This window comes from Protopterus annectens, chromosome 5.part1 (genome assembly GCF_019279795.1).
Source record: "Protopterus annectens isolate FY-2018-M chromosome 5.part1, PAN1.0, whole genome shotgun sequence".
NCBI classification, from domain to species: domain Eukaryota; kingdom Metazoa; phylum Chordata; order Ceratodontiformes; family Protopteridae; genus Protopterus; species Protopterus annectens.
Window position 1 is genome coordinate 390,331,757 of NC_056736.1, and position 21,740 is coordinate 390,353,496.

The window sequence follows — 21,740 nt, forward strand, 5'->3', positions numbered from 1 at the left end:
GATGCTCAGGTAAGAGCCGTCCTCTCCAAAGCAAAAAACACAGCATCAATGGGACCAGACGGTGTCCCGGGCTGCGTCCTACATGAACTCCAAGAAGAGCTAAACCCAAACATAAAACTACTGTTCAATCTCAGCCTTACTACAGGATATGTACCCAAAGAGTGGCGTACAGCAACAGTGGTCCCTCTCCACAAAGGTGGTGCCTCCACGGATCCTGGAAACTATCTCCCCATAAGCCTGACTAGCTTGGTCTGCAAAGCTATGGAAAGGATCATCATGGACCTCATAAATAAAGATATTGGGGACCTACAGACACTGGATCCTACCCAGTTTGGCTTTGTTAAGGGCAGATCCTGCCTCTTAAACCTGGTCGATTTCTTTGAAACAGTCATCAAGGCCATTGACGAGGGGAAGGTGGTCCACACAGCCTACCTGGACCTCGCAAAAGCCTTCGATACACTACCCCACTCGGGCATTATAGATAAGCTCACCAGCTTAAATATAAACCCCTATGTCACTAGATGGGTTGCAAACTGGCTCAAGGACAAAACCCACATGGTTAGAATTGCTGGAGCCATGTTAGACTCCAAGCCAGTTACAAGTGGCATCCCACAAGGTTCCGTCCTGGGACCTCTCTTTTTCGGTATATATTTCTCGGAGGTACAGGCCAACACGGAAGGACTGTGGCTGACCAAGTTCGCAGATGACTGCAAACTAGGTGCCATAATTGACTCTCCAGCTGACACAAGCATCCTACAAAAGGGCCTCATAGAAACAGACAACTGGTGCCAGAGCCATGGCCTCAAGCTAAACGCCAAAAAGTGTATAGTCATCCCCTTTGGCAAAAACAAAGTGCCCACAAATTACCACATAGGTGGTAATCCATTAAGTATGGAAGAAGTAATTAGGGACCTGGGGACCCAAGTTGATAGCAATCTTTCATTTGAAAACCACGTGGCCAAAGTGGTTAGAAAAACATTTTATATAGCCCACCTAATCATGAAGGGATTCACATCTAGATCAGGGGAGGTCATCGTGCCTCTTTACTCATCCCTCATCAGGCCCATAATTGAATACAGTGCCCCTTTTGGGATGTACCTTACCAGACACCTGCAGCAACTGGAAAGACCCCAAAAGTACCTCACCAAGAGGATCAAAGGGCTCAAACCGATGCCATATGCTTCCCGGTTAAAGAAACTCCAGCTCTACTCAGTGGCATACCGCCTGCTCAGAGGTGATTTGTGCCTGACGTATAAAGCCATGTCCAACCCGGAATTAATGGACATGCTGCACCTCAGAAAATCCAAATCCCATCGAGCTACGTGCTCGAGAGACTTGAACCTCAGCACTGAAATAAATAGGACATGCTGGAGGGACAGATTCATAACCCAGAGGCTCCCTTCACTCTGGAATAAAATCCCAGTCCAGGTTAGGCAGAGTCCCTCATTGACTCTCTTCAAGAGGAAACTTGATGAGTGGATGGGAGATTGTAGGTTTACCCCGGGTATCACTTCCGTGTCACTGTTAGACAGAGGCACAGTACACTAACCTCGAAAAAGGGCATAGCAAAATTCATTTAAAATGGGTGGCGAAAGCCAAACACACTCTGGCTAGGCTTAAAAATGCCCTAGGGCAGATAGCCTAGTATGAACCTATGAAAACAAACCCTGTACATTGGTTAAAGATGTGGGCCATCTCTCACCAATAGCCATATTTTGTCTTAAAAAAGTCCCACTTTGGACATTTGAAGCATATTGACTATTTAGTTTACTTATGGTTCTGCATAATGGGTATAACAAAGAAACATTGAAAAAAATCTTAAATTACAAACGTGTACATTTATTAAACAGAATAATGACATTTGTGCGCAGATTTATTTACAAGGTATAACCTCATATTTTATAATACAACTGTTCCTACTATACATTCTTGTAATAAGAATAGATGCTGGAGTAACGACAGAGCATAGGTGAGAGCAGAATACAAGTCAGGAGACAATGTTTATATGTAAACCACATTATATAATTTTTAAAAGAACATTAGCAAGAAATATACTTGTCCTCTGCTACGGACAAATAAGATTACATGTCTCAAGAGACCAACACAGCAGGGATGAAAGATAAATAAGATATGCAAGTGCCTTACAAGATAAAGTGGATGAATATTCGCATGACAATAAACACTTCATTAGTTTGTATTATTTTTCTAACTTTTTTTTACAAAATACCTAGCACCCCCACCACCACGGAATATGAATCACATGACACTCCACCTGTTTTGCCATTGGTCATATTTCTTGTCTCTGATTCCCGCACAGACCTACTTGGCAATCATTTTGCTTTCGTCACAACATGGCGACTCAAGTACGGGATAGTGTTGGAGCGGCTAGTCTCAACTTACATATCGGTAGTACTGAGGTATGATACAGAGTGAACCTGATGGTATTATGGCAGGTGGAGGCAATGAAGGCGGTTGTCGTGTAAATACAAACATAGTCTCCTTACATTGGGATGTAGGTTGCGTGAGATCTGTAGTCATATATGTTGTGAGCTGTTAATAGATGTACAGAAACACCGCAACATAGACGGAAGCTCCCTGGGATGGGCTTGCTAAAGGCGTATGCTTTAGAATTTGCAGGTGTATGAGTGGGGATGGTATGTCACCAAGGTTAAAGAGCGCGGGGTGTAGTTAGCATTGACACTGGTGTGTAGTATTTCGGGGAAATAGAAGAGAACTTGGACGTCCTTTTTCAGGTGTTAAAATTCGGCGAGGGTTAGTAGTTCTCATGTTCTTCAAACTGTTTCTTTGGTATGTTCAGATTGATATTCTGCGGAATTATTTATTAGCTGAAGTATACTGCAGTTAATTGAAACGTGTAGATGTAATTTTTGCTGGTTCTGTTCTCCCAACGCTTTTAAACGTCAGGTACTTCCGATGTTGTATTGATGTTCAGTCATTGTTAAGAATCGTTATGGACTGATTTTTTTGGATGTCTCGAGATTGCTTTTTATTAAGTTGCATTTTATTTATTCTTAATTGAGACGTATTGGGCTAGTTTTCATAGTATTTTTTTTTCTGTGGAACCTAATAGTCTTGAGTTTCCGTGTGCTGAAAAGCAAAGTGTGGCGAATGGATCGGTTTTAAACCACGTGGGGTGACTGCAGTGTTCACTTGCCTTTTGAAAGGTGGAAACGGGATTTTGAGTTTATAACTTTACAGACCACAGTAGCTTTGTTTATACGCGTGATTGATTACGATTGACCACCGTCAGTGCAAGCAAAACATTTATCTAGTGTTTACAAAACACTGGCTACCATCATGTGTAAATTAGTAACATGTGCCTAGGTGATTCGTTGTTGACGTAGGCATGCTGTGTAGTTTTTCTTGACTTTGTCATTTGCTATAGGGGTCAGGGTTTAACTTTAATGCTGTTGTGTTTTTATATCATTTACCGTCTGTCCTCCTTGCAAGGGGTGATCAAATGTCAAGATGGTTGCTGTAAAGTTATTTTCATCAGAAAAATAATATCCGTTGCAGTTAGACTTCTACGATGATACTTTAATTCACGCACTCTGTTCTAATATTGCATTAAATACTTCTGCCAAGGAACTTTCTGTTCTTCTTAACTCCGTGCATAGTTTTAGAATATATTTAAAATCGTGTCATCACGAGTGTATGTTTGTTTTTTATATTTGAGTTTAGAGATATATCGGGATATAGCAATAAACATATTTTTTGCTGCACACATTCTTTCATCAGTAGTCTGCATATTCAAAGACGAGTATCAAAAATTAAGGCAGGTAGATTTGTACTGCAAACACCATAACAAACAGAGTGATGCTTTTTATATGTGGGTAATTTGACAACCAAGTGAATAGCTGTAAAAAAAACAAAAAAAACTTAGTTCAGACGAAGTATACGCAAATATAATACTGAGCATGTACTCTGTAAAAGAAAATTTCATGTGTAGAAAAACTTTTTTTTTTCTGATTCCTAAAACTGAAATGAATAACCTAGTAGCCAAGTATGATAAGCTTTTCATAATTAGTGTTTTGTATGTATATCTCACTGAAATCCATTTTGCTTTTTTGTTGCTTTTTCAGTTTTATTTTTCACAAGTGATATGTACTTTTAAAAATATATGGATTAATGAAAATATGTAGTGTGGGAGTTTTTGTAATGTTGATGTTACAGTACTTTTTTTTTCCAGTCTGTATTTGCCAACCATCAAACCGTAACACGAGTCGTGAACTCACTTGTTCCCTGTCACTGTGGAGTCCTGTTAAGATGATTGAGAGAGAGATGGGAAGGGGGCTTATTCAGAGCCACTGGGGCTGTTTGTGCCCTTGGAGCATCTCAGCAATTAGTACATTTCTGATTAAGCCCCATCACTGCCTGTTTTGGTTGAAGGTGAGCATGTGTGTCATTGAAAGACATCCTACTTCCTCCACATGCATGTGTGTGTACCACCGATGTGTGATGGGTTGGTATTTCACTATCATCCCCTACCCAGTTGTTCCTGTGCCCATGACACTATTCGAACACTCCTCATCCAGTTGGGCTTTTTTCTTCTGCATCATGTGGGGGTACTTGGGGTTAGGTATTTTAATTTGTATTGGATAGAGTTGTAATTGGACACCTCCTGAGGTTGGTCATTGGAGAGAGAGAGCATAGTAGTAACCCCCCCCCCCCCAACGAGGACAAATTGGGTAAATGGAAAATGTGGAGGTCTGGGTCATATGTTACTTGTACTATAGATTGTACTGTAGCATTTCATCAAGTTTGCAACTTGAGATATACCAGTACAAGTTTACCTGCAGAACAAACCAGAATTATATTCGACATCTTATATTCAATGTAAATCTTTTATGTATGCATATGTACATGTGTGTATGTTTTAGAATGGATGGTGTGTAATGCATATTGTAGCTGCTAGTGTGCCTTCTTTTTTCTGTGAATATAGTAATTTTACTGCTCTGAAATGTATTTCGTAATTTTTTTTTATTTGACAAACCAAGTAAAGCAGGAATGCAGGATAAAAGTTTATTCCGGTACCTCGGCCCCAACAGCCTTCAAAGGAATAATTATTCCTTTGAAGGCTGTTGGGGCCGAGGTACCGGAATAAACTTTTATCCTGCATTCCTGCTTTACTTGGTTTGTCAAATAACTTGTGCATTGCTGTTGGTTGTTATGTATTTCGTAATTGTCAGTACCTGCTGTTTTGTCAGTGTATGCAAATGTTTCTTCTCAAGGCTCCTTTTGACAAGGGTCCTCTCCAGTTGGACTGTCAGTTCAAAGAAATATATTTAATGTGTGTGTGTGTGTGTATATATATATATATATATATATATATATATATATATATATATATATATATATATATATCCATACATAAAAGTGTACATGTAGTATATCTGTGTGTTGTATAAATGTATGTGTTTTTGTTATATGCACGTAGTGTATGTGCAGTATTTGGGTTACATACGTGTTAAAGTGATATGTTTTAGTGTCACAGGTAGTGATGTATTAAGCCAGCCAAGTCCTGGTGCCAATGAATGCTAGCTGGCCACTTAAAGTTCTGTTAATAAAATACATTGAGCACTCATTACTGTGATAGTGATACATGTTGTGTTAGTGGTGATTCCCAGTGGGGATGGTATGTACTTGTTCTGTGACCATGTATTTGTTGGGGTGTAAAGGGGCTTAGATTTCCTCACAAATTACTTATTGAAAGTGTAGTTGGAAGAGTGGAATAGTTGTGTTCAGAGATTGGTAGTGCATTGTCTTTGATCTCTGTGTGTGGTTAGTATTTGGCAACTGCTTGCGTTGCAAAGTGTGTGTGTGAGTGTATTTGTGTGTGCAATGTATACATTTAAATTTCACTATTGACCTGTTTCTTTTTCTCTCTTATTTCACTACTTAATTTTATCTAATTACCACCACACATTTTTTTTTGTAAAACTACCATAAGTATTTCATGTTATTTTTATGTACACTTTATGTGTTTCTTTTTCACGTATGTGTCTCTTGTTTACTCTGTGCAACTCTGGAGCTTTTCTCTTCTGGTCTCCACTGAAAATTGGCTTCTATCTCTGTCTCAGTTGGACCAACCTGGTTAACAAATTGTGTGTGTGTGTGTGTGTGTGTGTGTGTGTGTGTGTGTGTGGATTTACCTTCAAATATCGAAATACCAAAATCCTGAACTACAAAACCTTGCGACCACAATGTGTAAACTCCTATATCCTGAAAGTTCATAACATCGACACTGAAAATCTAAAAACTAAACAAGCAAAACCTAACCTTCTTGCCCTACACTACTACAAAATAAAAACAAACCACCATCTATCTCTCTATGTTAAGCAGGGAGGCAAGCCCCCCTGCATCCCCCCCCATGTAAGGGACTGTGCTCCCACACTCCCTGCTAATTTTAAATATATCAACTCCAAAATTCCACTACACTGAAGAAGATGGTAAATATACCGTTCTGTGCTGTACAGCTACAAACCAACACTAACACTTATGAATATACTGGTGTTTTAAGAATAATTTTTATGTATACTGTCAGGTCCATATAGCACACTTACCCTTCCATTGCAACGACTAGAACGTGTATTCAGACCTCGTACAACTGCATACAAACCCAGCAGAGCAACACCTCTGACCTTAACAGCCGCTGTACCTTTATTTACTAAACATCTCCTTAACCTTAAAGAGATACCATACCATTTAACAGTATACTACACAACAATTACCTTTTTATTTATTTATTTATTTTCTGGTCTTGATATTGTCAATATTCAGGAAGTAAGACTTTAGACATTGTGGCCTCGATTCTGTAGAAATTCCAACAGGACACGGGTCCTTTTTCAGTGGAGGTCCAGGGAGAAAAGCTCCACAGAAAAATAAATGAGCATCAGTGTACATGAATAATTGAATATACATACAATAGCAAATAATATATACTGCAGCAAAAATAGCTATACATACAGTATGAAACAGTATTATCTAGCTAAAGGCTAGGAATAGTACTAAGCTCAAACAGATACTGTTCTAAAACTCGTATACCTAAATCTTGTATACAAATATTGCACTAAACTTGGGTAGATATAAAGCAGAAGCTCCACACAAAGGTGGAACAAGCTAGAAGGGCTAGTGGGATGGAAGGGAATATAGAGGAGTAAGAGAGGAGACTGAGTAGTTTATGTGGTAGTGCGAGGAAGCTAGGTGTAAGTCAGTTGGATATGTATTTGGGGTTGAGATGGTGAGGTAATTAAGCCTGTTATAACAGGTCTGAGAGAGTGAGTGAAGAGGGATGGGGAGGGTGAAGGGTGAGCCATAGCCTGCAGGGGGAAGGAATGCAATGATCAGACTGTGAGAGGCATGGTGGCTAGGGGAGGGGAAGGGGAGGTAAAAGGACAGTTACTAGTCGGGATTGATGCATGGGCATAACCAGACACTTTAAGTGAGTTTTTGGTGCAGTCTTGAAGTAATTGCAAGAAGGTAGAGTGGTTATAGAGGAGGGAGATTGTGGATAATGACGCAGGAGAATAGTGCTTCTCCCGCTGAGTTCTTGGGTTTGGTCACAAAGATTTTTGCTGCTGGAGCATAGAGGTCTAGTGGAGCAATAGGGTTGGAGAATGTTTTGTGGGCAAGGGAGAGTTGATTCAGTTGAAGTTGAGGGATCCTAAGTTCTCTTAAGTGAGATACAGTGGTGGTTGCAATTTAAGATGCACCGGTGGCAAATTTAGCAATTTTATTGTAGCAAGCCTTGAGCTTGTTTAGGTCTGTTTGTCTAAGTTAGGTAAGTATAGGAGAGGTGTAGAGTGAAGTGGAGATTAGGTGGGAATTGGCAGCAGAAATTCTGGCTGTCTTGGTGAGGGATGATTTTTCTGTACAATGCACCTAGTTTTTTGTGAACTTTTTTATGGTAAGAAAAAGTGTGTGTGTCAAATCTGAGATTATCAGTCTCAACACAGAGTAGTTTGGTGTGTTCTGTTGGGGAGAGGACGGTATTGTCTTTGGCTAGACTGTTAAAGTGGGGGATAATTGGACAATGGAAGTGCAATTACAGATTTGTATGTTTATTTATTACAGTATATAAGGGAGTTGGTACCTGGTCTCTTTCTGGTTTTGTTGGATATTAAATATCTGCAAATAGAGCAGACCTTTCTTGATTACATACCAGTTGCATCCTTTAATTTCTCAGTCCCTTATTTTCTTTGATAGTGGTTATAAATATAATGCAAATAACAAAGGGGAAGGAGGGACACTGGTTCCTCTGCTCAAGCAGAAATTTGTCAGGGAGGATCCCATCCACTCCTAATCAACCTTATAATTTTTTTCAGGAAATGCAAATGCTTCCATTGCCCTGCTCATAAAGTCTCATCTTACCCTGTCAAATGCTTTCTGTGCATCAAGACCCACGAACAGTGGTATTTTGTTGCATTCAGTTTCCTTCTGGATCAGCATTGTTCTGTTAATGTTGTCAAATGTTTGTTTCCCCTCCACAAAACTACATTGATCCAAATTTATCATTTTTGGCGTTTCTTTTGCCAATCTTTTAGCCATTATAGACATGAACACTTTTTTTTTTTTTTTTTTTTTTTTTTTATAATCATGGTTTAGTATTGAAATGGGCCTGTATGACGCTGGTTCTGATAGATCTTTACCATCTTTAGATATTGCAGCTGTCACTGCTTTCTTCTAGGATCTTGGTACTTCTGTTAAAACCTTCCAGATTTTTCAGTTCCTCCTTACATTCCAAACTTCCATAGGAATACCATCTCTTCCTGGGGATTTTCCTGTAGGTTGGTTATACGTCACAATTTTTATATCTCCTCTCCTCCTATCCTAACCATTTAATAATTGAGCCTCCTCTCCCTCTAACCTTGGCGTATTTAATTCTTCCATAAACATTTCCATTTCTATCTCTTCTTGATTTCCATATTTCTCTGCTTTATACAAATTTTCATAGACTTTCCAAAATATTTCTAATACTACAGGGTCTCTTTATCTTCCTTGTTATAGGCTCCCTAAGCTTGGCGACAACCCTTTTTACGTTCTGTTGCCTGAGTTGTTGTGCTAAAGGTTTTTGTGCTGTCTTGTCAAAATACTTAACAGCATTCCTTTCTAAACTCGTGCATATTATCGAGGTAACCCGTTATTTTCTGCTTAACATTCTGCAATTGATCCTTTTCTTGTTCTGTGAGGTTCCCCCTGTTCAGCAGTACATTTGTGAGTTCCTCTAAGTAATTTGTGTAGTTTCTTGACCATAGCTCCCTTTTTTTTATTTCCGCCCCATTTTTAAACTCCACCTTAATTTTATCCCACTCCCTAGCTATATTTTCAGAAGAAACTTCTATCCTCTCTAATAGCACCTGAATAACCTCCACCACCCACTGTTCTTAAATTCCTCTCATTTGTCTCATTTTTATTTCATTACCCTGTTTTATTTTGGTTATTATTGACACATGATCTGAAATTAGTCATTAGGTGTGTATCAAGACCTTCAATTAAATGCACATGTTCCTGTGAAATGTATATTATCTGTCTTGGGAAATAGTATGCAAATTCACCCCAAATTCCTATTACTGAATTCACATCTTCCATACCAAGTACTTTCACAAATTTCTTCAAAAATCTATCATCCTTTCTTGGCACCCCCCACCCCCCGATGCAGCTTCATTGTTGCAAATCTAATTATATAACTTGCTGAAAACTGACTTATTTCTTACAGAATTTAAATAATTTAATAATTTTCTCCCAGAATCCAGTCCTCTCCATCTCTCCTTCTTTATTTCTCTCTCCTTCCCAGCTCTACCTCCTTTTACTCTGTTTTCTTTCTCCAATTAACCTGCTTCGTCAACCTAATAAGCACCTGACTCTCTCTTCTACTACTATTACTCCTCTCTGTTCCTGACTTCCGCTGTACTATCTACTCCTCGTGTTATCTACAATTTAGTAACTGATCAATATTCTTAGTCCTATCTTATTCTATTATACATTTATTGTAACATGCATCTCTGTTATATTTGTACTGTTGGAGCTTTTCTCCCCGGGCCTGCACTGAAAAGGGGCTTTGTCCCAGTCAGACTATCCCGGTCAGCAAATGTCAAATAAATTAAATACATTTTCTTAAGCTCCATTATAGCAGTTTTAGGTGGAATATAAATACTTGCCAGTGTAATCCCACCTCCCTTGCCAGTAACATCATCTTCTCTTTTTTTTTTTTTTAAGCTTCTTCTATCACGATTGGAGCTCCTATTGCAAGTACTGTGCGTACTCCTTTTTTTTTTTTTTTTCTTCCTTTGTCTAAGGTATTCTGCCAAGTAACCATCCTGAAAACCTTTATCAAATTCACACAATCAGTGTCTCGTTTATTTTAACCAGGTTTGTGTGCAGTTCTTCCTGTAGGTTACTGGAATTCCTGTATGGGGTTGCATTGCTTTTTGCTGAACAGCTGTAGAACTTCCCCCGGTCAGCGTTTCTTCCTCATTTTTTGTGATTTTTTTTTTTTTTTTTCCAGGCTTTACACTTACTAGCCAGTTACTGAAATTTACCCATAAACATAAGTGTACTGGTCTTGTCTGCTGAGTTTGTTTTTACACTGGGAGCGCTAGAATTAAGTTGTTACTCAATGTACCAACATCTTTGAAGTCGAACCCATAGTGAAATAATGTTTGGTAAATGCGTAATTGTGAAACGGGTAAAGAATAGTGTTGGTACGGAGGCTGAATTACAAGCTTCTCAAGTGGAAGTTTGGAAGCAATGATTTTGATTGAATATAATGAAGAGAATGTGGAAGTGTGAACAGGGAAGTTGTAAAAAAAATGAAATAGAAAGCTGTGAGAGAGAAGAATGTATTTGCAAAGCAATCGAAGAAATTGAGTTTTAATGATGCTTAACTGTTCGAATGTGAACAAATGCTAGTTGTAAATTCACAATGAAGTACTGGGTACAGTGGTGGAAGGGAAGGTAGTGTAGATTCTGGGGACAGGGATATTTAAGGTTTGAAGGTCCAAAAAAGAAAGTAAAAATGAGCAAGCAGGTTGCAAAGGTGAAGAATAAAAGGGATGATTAATTCTGTCCTGTAAATGTCAGTGCTATAATTAGTAACACACAGCTTAGATCTTAGGATACTTTTTGCTACTACAGCAAACACGGGAATGGAGAGGCAATTCTGCCAATAGGGATGACTGCCGTTAGGGATATAGACAGTAGGTAAAAGGGGGCTGGAATGTTTTGGAGGGAACCAAGGTACTGGGAGCAAATAACTAGAGAGGGAAATGTATAGAACGGGAAGAGGCCAATAATTTATTTGGACTGCAGGTTAGAGATTGCCTTCCCTATTAATAAGGATTGATGTCTTGAATATAGCCAAAGAAAAAAAAATAGGGAGGTCCTAAACAAAAAGACCAGCATTGGTAGAAGTTCTAGTAGAGTCTAGAACAGAAGCTGCCGTTTATAAAAAAAGGAATAATTATTAGAGCATATAAAATATTGCATGATATAAGAATCAATCGGAGGAGGTTAGAAAGGATTGGGAAGGGAGATTGTATAAGCAATTCACAAAGAGACAATGGGAGGATATATAAATGTCTCCCAAATATGCAACAGAATCTGGAATAGCTAGGATTTTTGCTGAGAAATGTTTGCACAGATATTTTTATACCCCAAGTAGACTTCATCTCAGGTGGGTAGCAAATGTTGGAGGTGTGACTGGGAAGAAAGGTAATAGGGAACAGTTTGCGGGAGTACAGTGAGTTGGCGGATTTTAGTTCTTACAATTTGGAGAACTTCATCAGAACTAAAAATGCAGGCAACATTGCACAATTAAAAAATAAAGCAATCATGTCATCACTAATATCCTATTAAAACAATTTGATTAATATTGAAATGCCTTAACTTTAATACAGGCTGCAGAGAACGAGTATAATTTAAACCTGGCCATTCCATTGCGTTTAAGTTGCCATTTGAAATCGCACATCTAAGTTTTCATCAGCTACTTTACCTTGCAGATACTATGGAGCCTGTTTTTAGGAGGCCTAATAAATTCATTTCTGCCCCTCTTGACAAATCTTTTCTAATAAAAGGTGTTCCAGTTGATGCCACCAAAAAGGAAATATCTGAAACTTCCTAGTCTATCCATCCTCCTAACAGAGCCTCCAGAATTATGGATAGATATGGGAAGCGCATGTTTATTTCGGCGACCTTTTGCTCTTCATTTGCTCAACTATTTAACCAGGTTACAAAGAGATCTTAGTGAGCTAGGAGATGCTCTTCAGGGTACAGTAGCTGCAGGAGCTTCAGACAAAGTAGCCGCCCAGCTTGCTACCCTTAATTCTATAGTCAACTCATCCATGTGCCTCCTATCTCTTATGCAGCTGATGGAACGAGTAGAGCAGCAAGTACAGGAGTTCTCTTAGGGGAGACTCCTGGATATACCTGTGTTCCTTCGAGGAGCCCTTCAAGTCATCCTTCGTCAACACTCCCTTTGATGGCTCATCCCTTTTTGGGCCTAAAGTGAAGGAAACCTTATGCCATCAGGGTCTGTTTTTCCACCCCTACCCTACCCTAAAGCTCCAAAGGGGAGGAAAAATGTTGTTCTGAAAAGCCCATGGTGCCTTTCAGGACACACACGTGGTGAACCCCCCTCCAGAGGTAGAGGAGGGAGCAATTTAATGGAAGATGCCGCCATCGTGGTAGAGGGGGTCCGCAACAGCAGGGCAACACGGATCACTTCTCTGGGAAGCCTTACCAGCACTCCTGAAAGGAGGCCTGACTGTCCTGCTCTGGAGGCAGTCGGGGGTCACTTATCTTTGTATCCAGATGCCTGGCTCAAAACAAGACAGCTGGGTACAAAGTATCATTTCCAGAGGATACTTTGTTCCATTTACCACACCCCTCCACTCGCAAGGAGAATCCTGGACATTCCACCCAGTTACAGGGAACAGGCAACAATAGGGGTCCAAACGTTGCTATCAAAAAGAGTCCTCCAACCAGTCCCAGCAGACCAGACAGGGTTTGGAACTTACTCAAGATTCTTTTTGGTTCCAAGGAAGACAGGGGACTTGAGACCCATATTGGACCTCCAGCGACTGAACAGATATGTAAAGAGAGAAGTTCCGGATGGTCACGCTTAAGTCTATACTCCCCTTCTTAGGGAAAGACAATTGGATGTGCTCGATAGATCTCAAGGATGCGTACTACCACATAAAAATTGCCAGGCCATCCAGGGATGGTCTGCGCTTTCAGCTGGGATCCAATCATTACCACTTTCAAGCCCTGCCCTTTGGTCTCACTACAGCCCCCAGAGTGTTCACCAAATGCATGGCAGTGGTCGCGGCTCGCCTGAGGTGTCTAGGATTCCAAGTGTTTCTGTACCTAGACAATTGGCTCCTTTCCGCCACCACCAGGCATCAACTTCTTCAAGCCAGGGATTCCACTCTCACTCTGCAATCAACTGGGCATTACAGTCAACGAAGAAAAATCTGCCTTGTCGCCATCACAGCATATTACTTTTATAGGAGCAGAGTTGGACACCACCACCACCGCACTAAGGCTTCCAATAGAATGAGTCTTTTCTTTTTTGTCAGCGTTCTGATATCAAAAGACAGAGCACCAGCATCAGAAGTTCTGAAATTATTAAGCATTATGGCAGCAGCAATTCTAGCCCTACCACTAGCTTGCATGCACGTGTGGATACTACAATGGCTTTTGTTCACTCAATGGTCTTACCAAGAGCTTCCCAAGTCTCACATAATGATCACAAATTCCTGCAAAAAGGACCTTCAGTGGTGGTTGACCTCAATTCATGTCACGATAGGGTGTCCATTTGTGCTACCCCGGCCAGCGGCCACAATGAACACAGACGCTTCCCTGATTTGAGGGGGGCATTTTCAGGGAAAGATGGCCCAAGGCACATTGACTGCTTGAGACACGTCTGCATATCCGTGTCCTGGAGATGAGAGCAGTACTTTTGGCATTGCAGTACTTTCAGGGCTGTCTTCCTCTGGGTACGATTGCTATTCAGACAGACCATGTCGGTAGTCTGGTATTTGCACAAAGGAGGAGCCAGGTCTTACTCCCGTTGTCGCAAGGCTCTCAGTTTGGCAGTGGGCTGTTTCCACCCAGCGCTTTCTGTTGGCAACGCACATCCTAGGGAAATTCCAGCGTGATAGCAGACAAGCTGAGCAGAGCAATCTTTTTGCCCCACGAGTGGTCCCTCAGGGCCAGCCTTGCTGCGACTTTTTTGCTAGTCACATGAACACGAAATGCAGGAGCTACTTTGCCCTGATTCCCCCTCCGGGAGAAGCCACAAGGGACACACTCGTACACGATTGGCCTCTGGGTCTCTTCTATGCATTCCCACCAATCCTGTTGATACCCAAGGTTCTACTGAAAGCAAAAACCCTGGGGAGGACCATCATTCTTATTGCCCCTCATTGGCCTTGTCAGATTTGGTTCCGCTTCCTTCAACTTTCATCTTCTGGAGGACCCTTTAATTCTGGACCCAGTTCTAGACCTTCTGATGCACTCGTCAGGGGAACTTCATCCCTCTCTGCAGTCCATGAGGCTGACAGCTTGGCTGCTCCAATTCCCATCATAGCCAGATTCCATAACCTCTCCAGTGAGACAAAACAGATCATTTTAGCTTCTCATAAATCTTCTACGAGGAAGCTACATCTTGGCAAATGGAAAAAAAAATTCTGTATGGGCCTCTAAAAATAATAATGATCCTTACCAAGCCCCTATGGCCTTCATTTTAGAGTTCTTGACTATGATTTTTAACAAAGGAGCTGCAGTAGCAACAGTTCGTGTTCAGCTTGCTGCTATTTCTAATTTTCATCTTGGATTTGAAGGATTGAATATCATGTTTCACAAGTTATCCAAAGCCTTTCTCATAGAGAATTTTCATATTGGACCACCTGTAAAATATTATTCTCCATGGAATCTAAATTTCATATTTTCCCGCATAATTCTCCCGCCATTTAAACCAGCTTCCTCTTTTGACCTCAAATTTTTGTCATGGAAGACCATCTTTCTGGTAGATATTACTTCTGCCCGCAGTGTGTCAGAGCTTCAGGCTTTATCTATCAAGCCTCCCTATTTGATATTCCATGCTGACAGTCTCACTTAGAACAAATCCCTCATTCTTGCCTAAAGTTTGCACTGAAACCAATCTCAACCAAATTATTGATTTGCCAGTCTTCTTCCCCAACCATTCGAACAATTTAGAGTATATGTTGCACAGACTTGATGTTCACAGACAGCTCAGATTTCTATTTGGATAGAACAAAAGATTTCTGAAAATCAGACCAGCTTTTTGTTTCATTTTCGGACTCCAGGAAGGGTAGACCAGTGGCTAAAACAACTCTGTCTAAATGGTTATCTGTATCACCTTTGCCTATTCAGCTGCAAATATGCCGTTGCAGCATAAGATTCAAGCTCACTCAACCAGAGCAGTTTTGCTTTTTCTGCCAGACTTCCCATTGATAACATTTGTGCAGCAGCCACTTGGTCAAAACCTCATACCTTTATCACTCATTACAAAGTTGACAAGGCCTCCAGGGACGGTACCTCCTTTGGATCCACGCTCCTGAGGAATGTACTCCAGTGAGCCACCCGAGGTTGATGGTGCTTGGGACGCTACCCATCAGTAAAGAATTAACAGCGAGATAGAACAACTTCGCATAAAGAAGTTATGTACTTACCATAACGTTCCATGTGAGTTGTTCATCTCTCCTTCTTTCTTGCGTCCCTCCCTGCAGCCCCCTCCTGGCTGTTAGATGACCAAGATGTTGGATCCATCCAGGTTGCTCAATTCTTCTATACCTTCTTGGGAATGAAAGAATGACACAGGGTATTCTACGCAGCGAACAAGATCTGAGGTAGTTCCAGGTGCATCATGGGATAGGGACTTTTCCTCAAGCTTTGCAATTGGCCGTATTGGAGTCAAGGTATCAGCTCCGAACCCATCAGTAAAGAATGAAGGCAAGATGAACAACTCACATGGAACGTTATGGTAAGTACACAAGTTCTTTTTACGTTCAATGGTCTTTTTTATTTATTTGCTTTCTATTAAAACCTTTTACTAGATAAAGTCAAGAGCCTTAATACAGTCATTCCTTAATGAAAAAAGCACATAATTTTTTCTTGCATCATACTTTCTTGAACAGATTTATTTTTTTCATAGCAATGCTTACATTTTTTTTTAAAACTGAACAAGGAGAAACATAAGAAAAAAAAACAGGGGCACCTGTTTGCTTCAGTATCCCCATTACACTTGAAAAGAACTGAGAAAACATATCTGCATGTTATAATGCACTATACAGATATTACTGTTAAGAACAAATGTTTTGCTATACTTGACTCTCTCCTTCCTCATCCCCTCTCCTAAGTGTTCCTCCAACTTTAATGGCATGAAGTAGGGTGTATACTTTAGAGTCCCCTACAAATTTAACAAAAGTCAGTCTAATGTTTCCAGGTTTTCTTTTTCTGGCATGTTTCACAAATTTAATTAATGCTTTATAATCCCACATTTGTTAATTTCCGAGTTGCTGGTTTTATTCTTGTTCTCTCCATCTCCCAAATCCAGTCTCTGCTTCCTTTCCAACTTGCTCTCAGTTCTTGTAGTCAACTCTCTTGCTTTTTTTCTGTCTCAACCATTTTCCATTGAAACACTGAAAAAAGTCTGATCACATTTATCACTGCTGCAGTAGCCTTAACTATATTATTTATATCCTGCCAGGGATGCAACAGCAAGCCCACTTGAAAAGCTTCCGGGCACCTTCCACGTGCCCAGAGTGTTGGGGAGCTTGAGGTGAGCAAACTAAAAAAAGACAGTTGGCCTGTACTTTCCTTTGTTGTACAGATAAGTTCCCTTTAAGGAGAGAACTTCCGTTTTGTTATATTTATGGTTGCTGTTACTCTTCACGAAAGTTATTTTAGTTAGGAGTGTTGTGTTTTAACTGAGTGTTTTAAGACTGTAATGTACTTTTACAGGGAATACCTGTTTTCTTCTGTCAATTTTAAAGTAGTGTGAGCTAACTGATGCAATTTTCTGTGGAGAAATTGTTTATTTTTTTTTTTTGTTGTTGTTGCTGTAGGGTGCCATAGTGCTTGAAAGTGGTTTCTATTGCATTTTTTTCTGTCAAAAAAGTAACTTCTGTGGACTGGTAGTTTTACTGGCATTTAATTCTAGTTTTCCCTAGGAAATGGGCACTGTTTTTATCTTGACCGTGGAACAAGTTGTTGGTCCCACGGTCAGTTCTTCTAGATGTAAAAAGAATGTTAAGCAGATGGCCTTTGCCACCACAGTAGGCTAACAGTTGGCCTCAACTGCAGGTGGGTGACTCTCTGCTGTGGCCTTCTGTTGTAGCTCAGACCCCCTCATCTTTTACCCTAATTCCCTCTGGTGTAGCACTTACAGCTACTGTAGACTGGGGGTTAGCCATGTCTTCTGTGGCTGATGGAGTCCCCTCAGTGGGCAATAGAGAGCTACTGGTAGGCCCTGGGAGAGGGACCAGGGAAGGTTTCCTTGGTGTTTCAAAATGCTGTACCCATTTCCTGGCAAAGCAGGGTCTGCTAGTAACATGGTTGGCCCTCTTTTTCCTGTCAAAAAGAAACTGAAATCCAAACATGTATCTTCTACTCCTCAAATTTCTGATAGGAGGAGTTTACTGGAACTGGCTCTGGGTTTAATCCAGGCTGTTGATCCTCCTTATAGAGTATTTTCTGGTAAAGGAGGGATGCCTCTTTTCCTGAAGCAATTCAAGATTCTGAGTCTGAACAGGAAGATGCAGGAACAGATTCAGGCTTTTGTCCTCTGAGCTGTCTGATTCTGAAAAAAGCTTCTGATTCTTCCTGTGGGGGGGGGGGGGTTCACTTTCTTTGAAACTTACTAGAATGTAGTGGGAGAACACGGAGATTTCTCAGTCCCTCAAAAAAATACTGTTTGAGTTGTTACAGAACAATTTTTCCAAACCTACACCCAGTCCTCGTATCCTGTGTGGTTTAAAGGATGTTTGTGTCACTGCCTGCAATTTTCCTGATAGTCATCCAGATGTCCAAAATGTTTATATGCTATTCCCTAACCTGACCCAGCAGCTATAGCTCCACTGTTGCTGAGCATTTAGTTAATTCCAGTCCTACTCTTTCTAATAAAGAATAGAAGTTTATTGATGTGTATGGGGGAAAAGGTCAAAATGACAAGAAGTGTACCTCCCAATACTTAAATATTTTTTTAAGTAATTCAGGAAGAGGTAGCAGTATAAACGAAAATAAGAAATTGGTTTTTAATGTGGATATGACAGTGGGCAGTACATTAAAAATATTCAGAAGAATTGGAAGATTTTAGAAGGTAATAGTTATATAAAATTGTAGGCAGTAAACCTATTTTTGTATATAAAAATAGATGTTTAAAGAATTTAACATAATGAGAATACAAAATACATTTCCAGTGTTTTGAACACTAAGAAAAAGGAATGTATAAATGTAGGTGGTGTCGGTTTATTTTAGAAGTACCTTTTATTATCCAAAAATTATGAATGTTCTTGGTAATTTCGTGTGTAGAACTAGAGGAATTGTATATATTGGTGTTTGCAGTGGGTGTTCTGCGTTTTATATTGGAATTTGGGCTGGTGTTAGCATTTTGGGGGCCCCAACATGTCAAGTTGGGGGCCCCCTAGGCAGTTCCAGTCTATGTATCACCCTGTCACTGATAACCCTCCTAAGCAGCTTTTTAGTTCATGCTGCAAACTTTTAAGAGTAGTAATCACAGACTGACTTGTAGCTGTAGTGCTCTTAATTACAGGCGTACGTACAGTGTGGGCCCATCTCATAAATGGGCATTTAAAGTTAATGGCATTTAGTTGCACCAACAATTCATTGCAGCACCTCCATGTACAGGTCTGGACTTTGTGAAATGGTGCCCTTGGCCTACTGTTTCAACCCCCCCCCCCCCCAAAAAAAAAAAAAAAACAGACACACACACCTTTCCCTGTTTTCTTCCCATCTTGGACTACCTGTACAACGCACATTAGTTTTCTTTTTCCTTTTCTCACATTTTGCTTTGCTCTTCAGCTTCTTCAAGAAGCCGTAACTTCTTATATGCTCTGAAGTGCATTTTAAAGGTTTTTTTTCTTTTTATACACTGCCTTTTCATCCAATGATGGCTTGAACATAAATTTTGATTAAGGAAATAAATCATGTTGCTGTTCAGCTTTAGATGTTATATGTTATGTGATCCTATCTCGCCTACATTCTGACTGATGGGTTCGGAGCTTATCCTCGGCACTCTTATGCCAAAGAGCGAAGTCTCTTATTGGCTGAGCTTACTATATCCCAGGATGCACCACTACCAGTCCCCCAGATCTCGTTTGCCGCTAACAAGCGAAGACGTGGTCTCGAGCTTGGCTGAGCTAAGTAGTGTTTTTTCACTTACTTTCCTGTCAGGGATTTCCTTAAAATTCAACAAAAAGCTGTTTTAACAGCTATCTTGTGTTTCTTGTTGTATGAGTGAAGATTTTTCTTGGTGAATTACTTGTGTGGTGACTGCGTATTGTCTGACTAGAAGTCCCATTGAGTTGAAGGGCCTTCCCCTGTCAGTCCGTTGTCGGGATAGTCCCGTATTATTTCTTTAGGGGTCTTGGATCCTTTAGTTTTATATTTTTCTATTTGTGACAGTCCTTGTTTAAAAAAAAAAAAAGAGAGAAATTTTTCTGTGATAGTTAGTGTTTTTTGTGTTTTTGGCTACTTCACTAATTTGATTGCCATAATGTCACAGGCTCCTAGGCCTTCAGGGTTTAAAAAAGTGCACTAAGTGCAGTTTCAAAATGTCAATAACTGATGATCATTCTCTCTGTGTGTACTGTTTGGGCGCTAAACATTTGCAGGAGTCCTGTAGCGTGTGCCACGCGTTTTCCTCGAGGGTCCTCCAAGAGAGGAAAAATAAACTTATTTTAAAAGGCCTTATTAAACCCTCATTTGAAGAGGCATTAGCTTCCTCTCCTTCTCCTGCTAAAAAGAAAAGGGCGTTGGCTCCGACCAGTCCGTCGGAACCCACCGCCAAAAAACATAGGGAGGCTTTTCCTTCGGCTCCACGGACTTGAGCCGAGGCGGAACGGTCTGCCTCGATGCCTCCAGCCTCGACTCCTCTGGGTTCGGAGCCGACGTCTGGGGCATCGAGAGGCGGGTCATCTTCATCGGCTCCACTGATCTCGGAGCCGATGAAGGTTGTCCGCTCAGACACTTCCTCCTCTGCGCCGAAGCCCTCTTCGGCACCGATGGAAATTGGTTTGGACATTCCTTCGGCGCCGATAATTGTAGAGTCGATTCGGAGCCGGTCCCCTAGTCCCTTGGAGCCGTTGGAGAGGCCTACTCGGACCCATTCGGTCTCTTCAGGTCATCAAGGATGTCGGATTCGGACATAGACAGGGTGCTCCAAAGACTTTTCCAGTCCCCAGTCTTTCAGAAATTTGTTTCGGCTCCGACCCAATTGGCTTCGGAGCCAATAGCCCACTCCATTGCCATTCCTCCTCCGACCGCTTCGGCTCCGTCGGAGCAGGTGCTGATGGAGCCAGTGGAGATCCTAGGGTCGGCTCCGACCCTTACTCCAACCCCGGCCTTCGGGTCCGAGTTTAGCACACGGACTTCTTCGGCCGGACCCGGGGGTGACGTTTCGAGACCAATGTTGTCTGTTCCAAGCCTCCCCCTCGGTGCTTCGGCCGCGGGACTTCCGTCTGCTATCATGGCTCCGGAGACTGGACCCTCCCAGGATTCTGGGGGTCCGGCCTTCAGAGCTATGAGGAGTGCATTGGCCAAGTCTTCTTCGGCCATCTCTACGGCTTTACCGGCACCTTCCCTGGGCATGGAGACTGGGTCTTTGGCAGTTCCCCTGTCTCTAGGCAGCGGAGCCCCGGGGCCTGAGGTTACCCCCACTGGGGGTTCCTCTCCTCCTGAGGGTCTTTTGGAGTTGTCTTCGGAGGAGCCCCCAAGGAAGAGATCGTGCAAGAGGAAGCACGTGGACTCCCCCGATGAGTCTCTTACATCGGACACTGATCTTGATGATGCGGAGGGGTCCCCAAAGTCGTCCTCGGATGATGTCTCGTTTGCAGACATTCTAGAGATCCTCAAGCAACGAGGCGGCTGGAATTCCAAACCCCCCTCCGAGGACGAGTCGGTGTTCCTCAAGGCCTTCGGGGCTCAGCCCTCCGCCTCCTGGGTGTCTCCGCCCTTCGAGCTCCTGGATTTGGTTTGTCGGAGGGCGTGGGAACATCCAGATACTGTGGAACCAGTGCCTTCTCGCCCTAACAAATTTTTGTCTGCCCCACCCGAGAAGGAGTTCTTAACGAAAGGCGTGGCTGTAGATGCCATGGTGGTGGCATCTGCTACCCAGCAGGACGTGGCAGAGGCTTCAACGTCCGTCCATCCTCCTAATAAGGAGTCTAGGAGCATGGACCGGTACGGGAAACACACCCTGACTTCAGCGGCCTTTACTCTGAGGTCCCTGAATTATTTGGCACATTTCACCAGACTACAGAGGGATCTGGTCAAGGAGCTCTCAGACTCCCTCTCAGGTAACCTACCTGAGCAGCTAGCCCAGTCGGTTAGCTCTCAGTTGGCTATCCTTAACTCGATTTCTAACTCGTCCATGAGGCTCATTTCATATGCGGCAAGGGGCGGCAGAGCGGCAGGCACAGGCGTGGCTCTACGGAGACCAGCCTGGCTCCGTTTGTGTC

General features: G+C 41.7%; 1 protein-coding gene across 1 annotated transcript in view; it reads left to right on the plus strand.

Moving 5' to 3' along the window:
• The first annotated feature begins 2,306 nt into the window (after window positions 1-2,306).
• LOC122803172 (gamma-taxilin-like) overlaps window positions 2,307-21,740 on the plus strand; it is a 324,309-nt gene continuing 304,875 nt past the window's right edge. Inside the window, exon 1 of the mRNA XM_044072787.1 lies at window positions 2,307-2,417. Within this exon, the coding sequence (XP_043928722.1) occupies window positions 2,352-2,417 (66 nt within the window). The 5' untranslated portion in view covers window positions 2,307-2,351. The remainder of the gene's footprint in view (window positions 2,418-21,740) is intronic.